The sequence below is a fragment of the Haliaeetus albicilla genome, chromosome 17 (assembly GCF_947461875.1).
Source record: "Haliaeetus albicilla chromosome 17, bHalAlb1.1, whole genome shotgun sequence".
In the NCBI taxonomy this organism is placed as follows: Eukaryota; Metazoa; Chordata; class Aves; order Accipitriformes; family Accipitridae; genus Haliaeetus; species Haliaeetus albicilla.
Window position 1 is genome coordinate 12,593,534 of NC_091499.1, and position 15,171 is coordinate 12,608,704.

Below are 15,171 nucleotides of genomic sequence, written 5' to 3' on the forward strand. Positions count from 1 at the left end.
TAGGGGCTGGACATAAATGCTGTAGCATAAGGTGTATCTAATTTAAGAATAATGTGTTACATATCATATTAGTTCTCATGTGACTGCTTTATACTGACACAATCTTTCTTCACACATTCAGGACACACCATGTTTGAAGTGCACATTTTGTAACAGTACAAATTAACCATATTTCAAATTGGCCATAGAACCAAAAGGAACAGTGAAAATCAACCCACCTTTGCGGAAATCTAGAGACATTCTTAAGACACTATTTCTTGGCTTCTTGCTGGTAATCAAATTCTTCTCAGTGTAGCTTCTTTTTTCTCGGTCAAGAAATAATACTGCCCTGAATTAAAAATAAAGTTGTTAGAAATTCAGTAGCGTTTTAAAGCCTCTGCTTTCTGAGAATGGTGAACTACAAAGTGACATTTGGCATTTCACTGTATTATGAAACAAGAATCAAGTGTAGCATAACTAATTGCTTGAATATGGTTTCTGCAGAAGCAAGCTTCACAAAGAGCAGATTCCTGACTTCAGCAATCACCAGGAAGGCAAAAGTAGTGAGCTACTAAACAGATGCACCACCATCACCTGTAGGATATGTGAGCAGCTGCTTTGTTATACCGTAACTGCAAAATCTGTGTACTTTTTTGCTCTTATTAGGAAAAGCAGTCCAAATGCAAAACTTAAATAGTTGCCCTGCTTTTATGTCAGAGATTTCACACTGCTGCTTCTGCCTCTTTCATGCTTTATTCTGCAGTTCTGGTTTGTCCTTGAAGTACCCCAGCCTATATAGAATGCTGGGAGCCCTGCTCCCTATATTAAATGATTGGTTTTAGTCTGCATCTACAGAAAACAGAAGCAAAGAATTTAAACACCTCTACGAAACCTCTGCCTGGTGTTTCAGACCACATCTATCAAAATCTAAGAACATACTTGCCAGACACCACAAGTGTTTATACAGCACTGATTACAGTCATTGGGCAGTCTTCCCAAGTTTTGTTTTTTTTTTTGTAACCCACCGATTCGCTACAGACTTCAAAAGGATTAGAAGCTGATCTGTGTGTTCCATTTCTGTATCAAAGTTCATGGAATTTCTAATGATATCCAAAAACTGCATATTCCATCTTGGGTCCAGAGGCATCACATGTTCATCTGGGAAGGCAGACAAGACAGGACAGGACAGCAGTGGAAACATTATTCAGTTAAAGACTCTCTTCAATCCCCCTGCCTATGCAAGAACAGTAGGGAAAGAAAGAAGGAAGCCTAAGAGGAAGGCAGAGTCTTAAGCTCCCTCACTCCAGATACCCAAACAGAAAAGTATTAAGTTGACTGCAGGTTCTGTAAAACAGAACAGTGAAAGTAAATTAACCAGTGGTCAGAGTACCCGAAAAGACAGCCTGGAAACTCAAGTCCAACTCCCTTTTCCTTCACAGTCCAGGTGAGATACCTAGGATCATCCATAAAGGGTCCAGTGTCACCGTACGTAGCTTTCACGCACCTAACAAGCTTGGAAAGGAAACCACAGGCCTGAGCTCCCTGTAAACTCCGAGGGAAAATTATAGGCCCCAACATAGGTTTCAGATAGGCCAACACAACAAATGCTGGGGAAAAAACAGGATGCCTGAACTGCCCAGTCAGAAAGGCAGTTGATATATGCATCACTCTTAAGAACACCGCTTAACTCTGAGCTGTGGGAATACACTTGGGTCACAGATACACAGTCAGGATTCATAGTCATAGCACTCGTATCTAATTTGCATAGGATTAATGCATTTAATTGCCATATTTGCGGTTCTGGACAGCAAGAATGGTTTTGTTGTTATTTCTTTTGCAAGGAAAGCAATGTATAATTAGAATTTAGACTTTGTTTTGTTACACACATTTCCTAAGATGGGTTGCAGTGTGTTCAGAGAGCAAATACAGGAAGCACCAATGTCTTACATCAATTTTTTTCAAAAGTACCTGTCATAGTTGGCTGTAGCAACTTGATCATGTTACTGACTCCAGATGAGAGGGGACTGGCATAGAAACTTCCAAGGGCTACAGCACCTGCTTCCAGCTGAATCCGCACTGGATCTGTAGGTGAAGGGGAGAGAACATAGGTGTAAAAGACAGAGCATTTAGTACAAATAAATAAAAGTGACTTCAACTGAGCCAGCCCAAGCAGCCTGAATCTCATCTGTGCATGCACTCTGAACACGCTGGTTGCTCTTATTTTGTATTAGCTCCAAGAGGTCTTATAAGCAGTCAGAATATCATGGAGAAAGAGATAAATCCAGTAAAGAGTTCTAGTTAAACTGGTGATAGTTCATGTACGTTATTAAAAATATAGTTTGTGAAAATCCATGAGTTTATACCTTCAAATCTTCCTCTCAGTACATTTATTTTTTTTTTTCCCCAATTAAAAAAAAAAAAAAAAATCACATAAGAGCATAACTCTCATTAAAGTAACTTTCTAGATATTTTCTAGTTTATAGGCACACCTGCCTGGAAAAACAGCAAGATCAAGGGAGAGCAATCCCATTCATGTAGGGACAATACAGTCTGAGATTTCACACCATACAAGGAAGCTAAGTGTGTGAATTACTTGAACCAAAGCCTGTCTAAATTCTCCACAAGTTTAATGCGATTAATGTAATTAAGCAATGAATGTCTCATCTCAGCTGCTATCCTCAATGTTCAGGCAACATAGCTTCAGGGAATCTCAGTTCTGCAGTTTCCTGGAATTCTAACCATTTGTAATTTAACACCAAATAACCAGAAGGCATTTTACTGCTTTTACTATCGCTATCAGAAAAATAGTGAAGAGAAAGGCATATTTGCTTAGATAAACCAAGAGGTATCCAAAAATAACTGTAATTCAGAAGCAGTAAAAGTTACATGCATGCTTGAATAAACAAAGGCAATGTTTAGCCCAAAGTCTCCTGTTGTCCCTAATATGCACAACCTGTTTCTGTCTCTCCCTGAAGCCTCAATGCCCTTGATTTAGTGTGGGTAGTTGAGAAGTTTCATATCAGATCATCGGAATGGTCTGGATGTTTTCACAGAAGACTTATGATTTGTGAAAATATAATGAATCAGCCCTTAGGCAAAAGAGAAAGTGAAATAATTACATACCAAGCACCTGTGGCAGATTTTTGGCAAAGGAGTTAAGCCATTTAACTCTCAATGTCCAATCTTGATTGGTTGCCTTTTCTATGAACAATTTCACTGAAGCCTGGAGAACTTCCATTTTATCCATCCAGTCTGCATCTTTCTCAACAGCACTGAATTTGAGAGTCTCGGAATTAGTGGACTGCATAATTTTTTGAAGATCTTGGAGAGTCAGTGGTAGTGTCCTGAAACACAAAGAAGCGGAGTCCTGGAATCAAGGGCTTGAACTGCCAGTTCCAGGAAAGAACATATTTTACAAGTCAAGCAACTCAGCACACAACCATCTTCAGGCAAGAAGGTAGCAATGCAATAATCTCTCTTCTTTTCTTTATTTATCTTTAAAGCCAGTTTCCAACTTCAAATCAGTTGGGCTTGTCTACTGTTAGGAACTCACTACTACCAAAAATTCATGCAGTGCCAGAAGTAACTAGGCACAGTATTTCACTGAGAAATTATAATTGATCTGTGCACCAGAATGATATGTGAAGGTAAGTTAAAAAGACGATGACAGGAGAAGTGTCACTGATGAAAAAAAAAACCCAAACACCACGTTGCTAAGGCTTTACAATTTCAACATTATAGCTTAGTACTAACTTCTACAGCTTGTTCTTTCACTGGAAGCAAACCACAGTACCTGTCCACAGTAGGTCACTAAGCAAAGCAGGCAGGAAAGAAGATTTTGCACCAGTATTGTGAAAATAACAGTTATATTGCACAAGAAATCATTTAAAGAGTTCTTGCATATGGCCCCTGCACATGAGACTTCTTTCAGACAGCTCTGTCTGAAGGAGGAAATTTGTTTTTTCACCTGAAGCTACTGGACCTAAAATAACTGATGAATAATCGGTATACATGAAAGCAGGAAGTACAGAGGATCATTAGTATATTTAAAGCTAGTTAAATGCTCATTTTTTTAAAAGCTCAGAAGGAAAGTGAAGAGATTTTGGGGGCTCTTATTACCTTGTAAACCCAGTGTTTGCATTCACATTTTCTGCTAAATGCCTACTCCTAACTCAACTCAAAATGGGTCAAATGTACTTACTGAAGATTGAATAGAGTCAAGTATTTTGGACTGAAAAATAAACCAGTAAATAATTAAACTTGTATTCGTAGTGGTTGCACGGAAAGGTAACAGGAGCCTCAGTTACAGAGTGTGACGACCATAGTCTCTATCCACACAATTTGTTCAAGACAAAGTTTTGCAGGGAACAATGACGTGCCACCAGTATTTCACACATATCTTGTTTCTTACTCATTTGACAAAAAAAATATGTTTCTTGCCTACCTGCAGTTTTTAAGGTTTAGTCTATTCAGACAATACGTTAGGACCTGTGCATCACTCTGGACTGTCGAAAGAAGTGAGTCTTCAGCTGCAAACAGACCTGTAGGTAGGGAGTCCGGCCACAATCCGATGGCTAGTAAGGAGTCACCCCACGTTTCATGGGAAGCCAGAGATGAAGCATGCTTCGTAACCAGTTCTAACACAAGCTACAACAAGCAACCAAAAACCAGTTTACAATCATATTCAAACATGTATTCAAGTACAATAGCTCAGAGAACTCTAATTACATGTATTTATTATGAAATCATTATAAACCAAAATTTTCTACAAACACTATATAACCTACATGATAAAGGTACCAAACCATTCCAACCATAAGTGAAATAACATACTGTACAGTTTAAAATAGGACGTGCCTATTGCTGTCTCCAGATGACAGTGTGCAGAGTGTTTCAGGCTATAGATTCATCAGTGTTAAAATCCTAAAGTCTCAGCTGAAGCTGTTTAAAAACAAGTAAGCCTCAGAGTCCAACTGGGATACTCTCTGGCTCCCTTATGCTGCAAATGAGTGAGCCACTACCTACAAAATGTCCGACAAACTGTATTTATCCCTGGGGAATATCTCAATAAGCACATTCCAGATTGACAGTCTTTATGCAACTCTCATTCATCTGACCTCTGTCTCCAGTAGCATGCCACCAGGCTGAGAAAATGTGTCATGAAAGGACAGGTGACAGCTGAAATTCACCATTCTTCACCATTCAATACCAAAAACCCCAATTTCTAGACCTTCAACCTATCTGTTAGTTACATGCAGAACTGAACTGCTTACACTGGAGCCAAAAAAAGGCTCAGAATCTAAAAGATACAGAAAATGTCCCAATGCTACTTAAACCCTTTCCTTCATCACCTGACAGATGCCCGAGAGGACCTTTAAAATTGTTTGGTTCATCTCTCCAAGAGCACCATCTTCAACAACCCCTTGCTCAGGCACTTAGGAAACAGAGGATCTCAAACACTAGCCTCATGAAATTATATTTTTCATGTATTTAGATGATGTAAGAGAAGCTTTCAAATACAGGACTTTTACCTTCTGGTTTATTTGCAGTTGTTGTGAGCGGCCATAAACTTCCCAACAGGCTCTGTAAAAAGACTTTGCTAATCCAAGGCCTCTTTGTATCTGCTGCACAATTAACACAGCAGCCTGAAGCAAAGGTGACAAAGATGACACAGAACCTGAAAGATACACAGCATTTAGGGTGATATGAACATTTAGTAATTGTCAGCCCTTTAACCCTCTGAGGACAAACACCACTTCAGACCCTGAGGAAGATGCAAAACAAATGTATCCTACAGGGTCCTGAAAACTGAATGGGTTCTTCCCAAGGTTAATAAGAAAATCTGACAAGATTATAAATAACAGGTGACCAGCTCAAAATAAGACATCATGCAGCTGAGATGAATGAAACCCAGTGTCATCTTGTTCCAAAAAACAACTTGAATAGGCCTTGTGCAAACCCTCTATTTCCTTGATTTTCTCTTAGAATATATTGCCTTTCCTATAGCAACAGACAACTGACACTTGTCAGTGTCCAATGTCTCCTTATAAAGCACTCCAGTTACCATCTTTTTAATGACTTGGGCCTACTTCCTGAGAAAGCAAAAAACAACCCAAACCAACCTGATTATACTTTTATGCCTTTACTTACATCAGGACACAACACAATAAAATAACCAAGCTTTATGTAATGAGCCCAAGCTCATTACTGAACAGACTCTTTTTACCTGCTATTGCTGTCTTGGTTTCTGAATGCACAGCCATAAGCGCATCACAGATGCTATCTCCCACTAAACCCAAACCATGCAGGAGTAACTTCAAATCCAGATCGTCCAATACATTTCCATCATTCTCCCCAGGAATGTAAATTTCAACCCCACGATTCCGCATGGCTCTGGATATTTCCCCATGAACAGGATCCATGGAAAGGAAAAGCCTGTTGGATATTAGAATAGAATAGTTCAGATGGAAGGGACCTGCAACAACCATCTAGTCCATCTGCCTTACATTTTTAAGATGCAACTTAGGGCTTTAAACTATCACTCCAGAACTACCAAATCTGCTGTTCCATTAAGTAAATTTATCTTCATAAAAATGTGGATGCTGATATCTAGAAAGGCAGAGACATCTACTGAATTTAAATAAGAAATCTGTATGAATAATTCTACTTTGAAATTAGCCACAGATACATTGCATGATTTTTAACTCAGTTATATTCGAGCTATGTCTGTTTTATCATTTGCCTACTTACAAAAAAGTTAAACTACGCCTCTGAGCTATAAAGACGACTTTTAAAAGTCTTAGCAACAGCTTCAGATAGATCTGTGCTATTTAAAAACCAAAGTATTCAACACTCAAGTAGTTAATACTATCAGCAGACATCTCTTAAAAGCAAGGAGGAAAAAAACCTTCTGAGATACAATGCAGTGAAAACAGGTTTCTGAAAAGTCAAAGATCTTGTTTCCAATTCAGAGGAACCAAAGCACATCAGTCCCAATATTCTTTTCATGAATTTATAAAAAGTAGGAATTATACAGAATACTCTATGTTTTCCTTCCATCTGCCCCAGAGACTACTTCAGGTCTGAGAGAATATGGACTGTCTGTTTGGTTTTGTTTTGTGGGTTTGGGGATTTTGGGGGGGGGGGTGTGGGGGGGTGGAGGGGGGAGTTGTGTTTTGTTTTGTTTTTTTAAGTTCTGTCACTGCAGGAAACTCAAAATTATGGATGGGATGGAAAAAGCTGGGAAGAAAATTATTATGTCCATACACCAGTTTTCATTACCAACATATCTGAATACTTCACCATCTTCAACACACATATTCACAAATCCATTACAGTGAGACAGGGAAGTACTGAAATTCTAAATTAGAAATTAATAATCAAGGCAGAGGTATACTGCTATGAATTTTCCAAGGTAATAGTCTGTGCTACAACAGGGATATAAAGCCAAGCCTCTTAAGCTCTATCATATGCTCATCACAGTGCAGTTTTCTTCCTTGCCAGACAGACAGCATCACTACCGTACATGGCAAACTGAACAGCATTCAAAATACCAAAAGACTGGCTCACTGCTGATATTTTTTTCTAAACCTGCTATTTGGTAGGAGGAAAAAAAAAAGGCATAAAAAAGCAGAAACACAAAGCACCTGAAGTTTGGATGAGGAGCTATTGTAGGAATTGTGCCATCTATCACACCTCTCTCACTCATGGTAAGAACACCTCCTGGTTCAAGTAAAGCATTCAAGCGGTCCAGCACAGAAGGGCTATATTAAAAAGAAATGTATATGGTTATAAAAAGGTAGCAATTTGATCCCTTTCTGATCTGAAATCAAAATGGTACCAGTCTTAAGCAAAAAGCTAAACAGCTAATTACATTATAAGGTAACAGGAAAACTATCAACTGCTAAGCTGTCTAAGAAGGAAGACACTCTTCCAGAAAATGTAAGTTCCTGCTCCCATGTATTATCATCATGCAAAATGTTCAGTTGTGAACCATACATTAAAAGGCAAAGTCAATTAGGGAGGTCAAGGGATTTACTCAGTGAAACAAGGCCACTAAAATCTCTTACTTGCAGAAGTTAACATTGTCCATCAACAGCCAGTCTCCAGATTGCAGGGCCTGAACCAACATCCCATCCACCCACTCAAAAGTGCCATGGCTGTTATGGTCAGCTGTCTGGGCCTGCTGCAGCTTGAAACGCCGGAACTCTTCTACCAAGTGAGCAAACTCTGAAAGGAAGTATTTTCTTACATCAAGACTTACATTACATTCTTACACTACAGCTACATTAAGGTAGCTTCCTGTTCCATTGAAGAAAAATAGTAGTTATTTTGTTAATAAACATACATGCTTCCTACTTTTTAGGGGAACATAACAGCAGAGGGTCTCATCTTCAAGTAGCCTCCCATGGGCAAAATCCATGAGGACAGAGGGGGTTTGCAAGCACAGAGAAATATAACGTAGACTGACACTTTTCTCCATCTCTTCTCCCCCACAAGAGGAAGTCTGATGGATATTAATGCCGTATTTTAGGCAATTATTAAAAAAAAAAAAAAAAGAAAAAAGAAAAAAACCCCACACGTTATTCTGCTGACATTTGTAAAGCTCAGGTGATCAATGCTTCAGAGAACAAATGCTAGAATAAAATATCCGAATTACATTTCTTAGGAATACAAGGCAAGAGCTGTATTACATCATATGTTGAGTAGTTCAGTTCAGGAGAATTTCGGTGTGGACTACTGATCGCTACCAGGTGTAACCACACAAAAAATAAACCTGAAGAACCGTCACCAACGTAACCTTTTCAGAAGCAAGGCTGAAGTATAAGTATGAAGTAGTATGAAGCAACATAGAAAAACCTACAAAAACCCCCCAAGTTTTCTCAAGCATTCACTGCGGTTTTATGTATTTCTCTTATTTTCTTCAGAGGAACATATAGTCTTACTTCAAATCACTCACCATACATACCTGCCTTTGAATAAGAATTTATTTTGTTGTTTAGTCGCTGGGTAAGTACAAGTATTCCCTCCAGTTTGCTCACTAATTCAGCTGTAACACTTCTACTTTCTTCACCCAGAGACTTGGGTTTGTAATTCAGAATGAAACTGCTCCAAGCACGCAGCACAAGTTCAGCATCATCTGCACAAATTTCTGTCAGAAGAAGACTGTCCCTCACTAGTGTGCTCACAGCATTCTCCACTTTTTCCAACAGGCATTGCCATGGCCTATTGATATCAACCTGCAAACATGCCATTATGGAGTTAGTTCATCCAGAAGGTTATGGTGCCTAAGGCTCCATTTGGTGCTTAAACACTAAGATCACAGTGGACTGACCACTATTAGGTAGGAAGGAGAAATATTGCCATATTACCAAAACAGTATTTACCTGTTCAAATCCACCCAGGAGTTCAGTTGTATCCATCGCACTGTTCATTGCCATGATTTTCAGTCGATGGCCAGTCAGATGGGCCAGCAGCTCAACAAGACTGGTTTTGCCAACAGCTGCTGGGCCAACCAGGATGACCATCCAGCTCATGTGCACGCATTTCATTATGGACTCGAGAGACTGCAGTGAATGATGCAGAAGTGAGAGATTTCTGCCAGGACGAGGAACATAGTTGCCACGAGAAAGAACTGAATAACCAATCTGGAAGGCACGAGACACGCATGGGTGAGTACTCAAAGAGGCAAATGAGAGCTCAGTTGTGCAATTCACCTCCTTCTCTCCCCACTCACAAAACTTCTTGTCAACAGCTTACCTGAACATTATATGGAGTGATGTGAAACTCTCTGGTTCCTGTATACACATCAGCCTCCTGGCCAAAAATGTCTCTAAATACAGATATAACCTAAAACATTCAAAAGAGCAAAAAGAGACTTATCAATCTTAAGTTATCCATTGTTCTAAAAATTTACTTCTAAAGTAGCCTTCCCTCTCAGCTCCACAGTGGTGTGATAGTAACTAACACAGTTTAATCACAAGTGTCATTTCATTCAAAGTGCTGCAAGCAATTAAAGCGAGTGTGACCTGCCCATAGCAACCCCTTTCATTAACTGTGCTTTCCTGTGACTTGAAATACTCTAAGTAATGTTTCTCTTTAACAAAATACTGCAAAAGAACTCACTCCATAAATAACCTTTGATAACACTCAAAAATATAATACTACTACAGGAAGGGGAAAATAAACCCAGGAGAAAAATATCCAGTCACATACAGTCAGTAACTTCAGTCTTACAATCTGATTAACTTTTAGTTTAGTACCATTTAAATGATGTGAAATTAAACAAAAGCAAAAGATTTCTAGGCAAAAGAGGGATAAGTAGGTGGCAAAGGTGGAATAACAACTGCAGTGAGTGTGTTTTATTAGAGGAACCTTAAGCAGTGAGTTTAACAGAATGAGGGGAGCAATTTGACAGGCAGATGAAAGAAATGACAGATAAATAAAAGTCAATAAAAGCAATCCAAGCCAGAACAATTTAAAAATGCTGGCAGGGAAGGGCAGAATTACAGGACGTTATTTTTACTTACTGTACTGACATAAATGCTTTTAAACCCTAACTTTAAGAATCTCTCCATATCTCAGTGCCATTTCTCTTCTCTGCTCCCTATCTTCTCTTTCCTCACAAATATGCATGCAACCCACAAAACTTTTATGAGAACGTTATTATTTAATACAGAATCACACAAGAATATGTCGTGTTTTGCTCTATTTAAGTCCTTTGTTATTCTACTTGTCTTCATTCACACCAGCTTTCTGCTTTTATACTAGTAGGTAATTAAATTGATATTTTAAATGACAAGAGGAGCAGGTACATATGTTAAACCTCAGAACCCCAAACCAACTTATTTTTCTTTTGTAAGAGGTAATGCCTATGAATGAATTGCAAGGTATCTTCAAATTTACACCTGGATTTCTAGAAATACTTCCTGACAATCTGAAGAGCAAAGAAGGAGAACACATGGCTCACCTTTTCTTTGTCTTCCCTGGTTCTCATTCTTTCTCCGTATACCAAAAATACATGCTGGCCTGGATCATAACATCCTGGTGACTGGTCAACAAGCATAAGCTGGCACCAGCGGAAAAGATCACGTAAATTGAACTCCCAGGGTCCTCCTTTCTGTCCCCACTTTTTTTCAGCCATTATTTCTTTGTCAATCTGGAAAAAGTAGCAATTAAAAAAAAAAATCTTTTATTCCACTCGTGCTGGTCTTCAAATATTAATTCAACTGAACTTCTGCCTTTGGCACTGCTTACAAGACAGAGGACAATAGAAAGAGCAAGCTGTATTCATTTTTCTGAAGATGTCAGGAACTAAAGGTTAATTTTAGTTTGTCTCTCCTCTACTAATTCTCTAACATTCAGCTCAATTTTCTTTTTTACTCTTCACTCTATACATGAGTATTCAGTAAGATGCTGCCACAAAACATCTTATGTAAGGCCACAGAACACTACTTTCTCTTAATATTACTACACTTTTTTGTTTCGTGACATGAACACAATTTCAGAAGCATGATCATAAATAAAATTCTTACTGTGAATTTTATATCCTGCACTTTGCACAAAATGGCAGCATCTAAGCCACAAAATAGCTATTAAGTTGATGCCTTGCAATTAATGCTTGTTGAAAAGGTTTTATATTAGCAAAATTTTAGATCTGAGCATCTCTGAATCCTTTGCCATAGACAAATCCTATCAGGAAAGACTTTCCTTTTATTGGTCTCTCAGTGTTCCAGAAGAATGCCACATATCCTTACAAGCTTCTGCTTCTGTAAAGGTCAGATGCTGCTTTCACTAACAACATCCCATAATAAAGAGCAGATTAAAAATTCAGACCAGAAACAGAAATAGAAACATTTCAGTTCTTGTTAAGATACAGCTCATTTTGTTTGAGCTTCAAGAATAATCCATGTGTAGAAACCCATTATTTTCTCAACTCACTTCACCAAGCTATCAAACCATAATTGTTTCTACCTTTTGTAGAACAAAGCCTTTTACATATATATATATATATATATATATAATCTTCTGTGAAAAATAATGCCTCTTCAGTTATCAACCAAGTATCTGATTGTAGTGGTACAAGAATTCAGGTGGGTTTTAGTGGTGTTCTTCACTTTCTTCTACATAGACGTCTATTCCTATTTTTTACCCACGCACTTCTCTATGAAAATGCTTGGAAAATATAACATTAGACTTAATTTTTTAAATCTTACTGCATTCTGCCTACTTCTACACAAAAGAAATTAAAATATATACTTACCTTGTTATTGAAAGCAACCATTTTAGCAGTAATACTTTTATCAATAGCAGGAAACAGCGTATTCCCAATAAACTCCATATCTTCTGCTGACAGTGGATCAACATACACCTGTAGAATCAAGAGCATGCCGAGTGTTGTTATAGGCAGAACATTACAAGACAGGATCATGACATAGTTTAAACCAAACAAATAAGCTTGCCTGTGTAAATCTATTAAGAAAGGACTTGGGCAGACCCTTTCTTCCACCTCCTTGTCTGTACGGATTCTGGCATCCAAAAATCTTAGTCATCTTGTGCTGTACATGAAAATTCATTCCCAATTCTGGAACATAAATCTCTGCTCTGTGGTCAAAGCATGCGTTTAGCCCCTCTAATACAGACTGAGAAGCCAGATTCAACTGAGGAAAGAAATAAGGATACAATATTAATGCTCCAGAAAACACTTCTGCATGATTTCTAGTTTAACAGTCTGGGATACACAGAAGGTAAATTCAATTTCTCTGCTGTTCTAGCACTGCCATATGTTATTACCTTTAGCTACACTGTTATTACATTGGAGCAACTAACTAACACTTTTCCTTATGTGCACTTGCTATTTGTACTGTGTTTTCACCATGATAACAAAACAGTTCTCCATTGTAAAATCTGCATGTTCAAGATGTGTCTTCTGAACTTACGTTCATACGTTTGTGACATTCAGAGGGCTTTGTTTGTCTGCTTGGTTTTTAAAGGAAGGCAGTCTGGGTTATTTAAATATAACGGTTGTTTAAAGTGATATTCTTCACAATAGGAAAAAAAAAAAAAAGGTATACAAACAGCTAAAGATTTAAGGCCTCAAGTTGCGGCAAGGGAGATTTAGGTTAGATATTAGGAAAAAATTCTTTACTGAGAGGGTTGTCAGACATTGGAATAGGCTGCCCAGCGAAGTGGTGGAGTCACCATCCCTGGAGGTATTCAAAAAGCGAGTAGACGGGGTACTCCAGAACATGGTTTAGTGGGCATGGATGATGGTTGGACTCGATGATCTTGAAGGTCTTTTCCAACCTAAATGATTCTATGATTCTAAGATTTTGCACTCTGCAATAATTAGAATGCACGTTGCCAAGAAGTGAGCTCTGTGCATGCATATGCTTGAAAGCACTTGCTACAAGATACATGAACCAACCTGTGGTCGCAGGATAGCTTATACTGGCAAAATGGAACTCTTCATCTCAATTACATCAGTACCCAACACAGTGTATTAGTTCCAACAAAACACTTCCTATTTCAGTGAAATTATATCCATGTAAGAGCATACCAAAACTTCCATTGACACTCTCCCCAAAAACTTTCAAATGTAAATCAAAGCTATCCTTGGATTTCTGCAGTAATTTAGGCTGGGATTCAATCCTTGTTCTCTTGTCTAAAAGAGGTCTAGTCAAAGCCAGTCTTTTGCACTCCCTCTGCAGAGGGCCAATGGGCAGAGTGACTTAGTAGAGGGAGATTAATTTTCTCTTACACGGAATGATCACCTTCAATGTGGCACTAGATGCACATAACTAAAAGTAAGCAAAATTTAGTTCAGTCATCAACCCTTGAAGGTATTTATCCTACAGGCCAAATCATCACCTTTGCTTTTCCAGAACATTCTATTTTATTTGTGCCCCCAACTTGAATTTACCTCATCTAATACAATCCAGTGTCCAGCCTTTAATGCTGCTAGTAGTGGTCCATCACGCCAGGCAAATTCTCCTCCCTTCCCACCTTCAACAGGCAAGTCTGTCCCAAACAAGTCTGTCACATCCTTTGGGAGCAGAGAATGGGTGATTGGGGAGAGCAGAAATTACAAAACTCCACAAAAGTTCATAAAAAGCCTTTGTTAACTGTACTTCACATTTTCTCCCTCCCCTTTTAATACCTACATTTTAGCTCTATTTAAAAAAATTCAGTAATTGCAAGATGCTAAAAGTTTTTCCATGATAGGATTCCAGTGACCCGCTACTATATTTAACAACAAAAAATTAAATTGGAACAGAAAAGCTAAAAAGCCTTAAAGCTGTTTTCAAGTAACTTTGCAGAAAAACACAGTAGACAAAGATACGCATGTCTTCACTTGAAAAGAACAGAAAAGTCTGGGAATTGGTATTTGCTCACAGAAGCTCACCACTTTTTCTGTTTCCCCCTTCCCATTTAGTTTTATCTTGAGACCAAGAAGGAAAAGCTGACTTTCAAACTCAGTGCCAAAGTTAAAAAGAACTACGCTTTTTAAGTTAAACAAAGCATCCCCCCTGCCATAAACACTAAGTTACAAAGATAATATTTTACTCTACCGTTTGCTCAGACAGGTTGATTCGAACAAGACAGTTTCCCGAGGCTTTTGCCAGGGCAGCAACTAGACTGGTCTTGCCCACTCCTGGTGACCCCTCCAACAAAATAGGTTTGTTAAGCTGTAGGGCTCTTAATAGTCTTTGCGCATTCACTGCTGTAGTCCCGGCATTTAGAGCATAATCTGTAATGCTGTTCCTCTGGAGAACAGGGCCTAAAACAAAGGAAAGGTAAACCAGAAAACAATTAAACCAGAATGTTTGTTTATGCTGGAACTGCTGACAGTGTGCTTCTGAATGAGCTCATTCTGTCTGTTAATTGCTGATCTCATTACAGCAAGTAATGGAGATCAAGCTTGTATCCCATTCTCAGAGATCTGGCATGTATACTTTGTTTGACCCACAGCTGTGTCTCAGCCCATCTCCGCATATTTATGTTGAATTTTGCAAAAAACATATGAATATACAATGTATTTTGCCATGAAACTTCTGACACTTCCCCATTCATTACCCAAACTAGAGATCTATTACTGAAAAATCATAAATCCGTCCTTGTGCTTCAGACATGTGGATCTAAAACTCAAAAGCAGCTTTTGAAAATTTGGCACTGAAGGACACAATTCAGTCA

The 15,171-nt window shown here is 38.5% G+C and overlaps 1 protein-coding gene across 2 annotated transcripts in view; it reads right to left on the reverse strand.

Annotated features, from left to right (window-relative positions):
* The window catches only part of MDN1 (midasin AAA ATPase 1), a 102,935-nt gene that overhangs the window by 45,577 nt on the left and 42,187 nt on the right, over window positions 1-15,171 (reverse strand). For both annotated transcript variants that reach the window (XM_069804854.1, XM_069804855.1), the window contains exons 36-52: window positions 14,550-14,758; window positions 13,901-14,023; window positions 12,441-12,638; window positions 12,242-12,349; window positions 10,949-11,137; window positions 9,739-9,828; window positions 9,366-9,626; window positions 8,948-9,218; window positions 8,049-8,208; window positions 7,626-7,742; window positions 6,206-6,414; window positions 5,511-5,656; window positions 4,424-4,626; window positions 3,103-3,323; window positions 1,948-2,061; window positions 1,005-1,137; window positions 219-328 (exon numbers count right to left, since the gene is read on the reverse strand). In XM_069804854.1, the coding sequence (XP_069660955.1) occupies window positions 219-328; window positions 1,005-1,137; window positions 1,948-2,061; window positions 3,103-3,323; window positions 4,424-4,626; window positions 5,511-5,656; window positions 6,206-6,414; window positions 7,626-7,742; window positions 8,049-8,208; window positions 8,948-9,218; window positions 9,366-9,626; window positions 9,739-9,828; window positions 10,949-11,137; window positions 12,242-12,349; window positions 12,441-12,638; window positions 13,901-14,023; window positions 14,550-14,758 (2,862 nt within the window). The remainder of the gene's footprint in view (window positions 1-218; window positions 329-1,004; window positions 1,138-1,947; window positions 2,062-3,102; window positions 3,324-4,423; window positions 4,627-5,510; window positions 5,657-6,205; window positions 6,415-7,625; window positions 7,743-8,048; window positions 8,209-8,947; window positions 9,219-9,365; window positions 9,627-9,738; window positions 9,829-10,948; window positions 11,138-12,241; window positions 12,350-12,440; window positions 12,639-13,900; window positions 14,024-14,549; window positions 14,759-15,171) is intronic.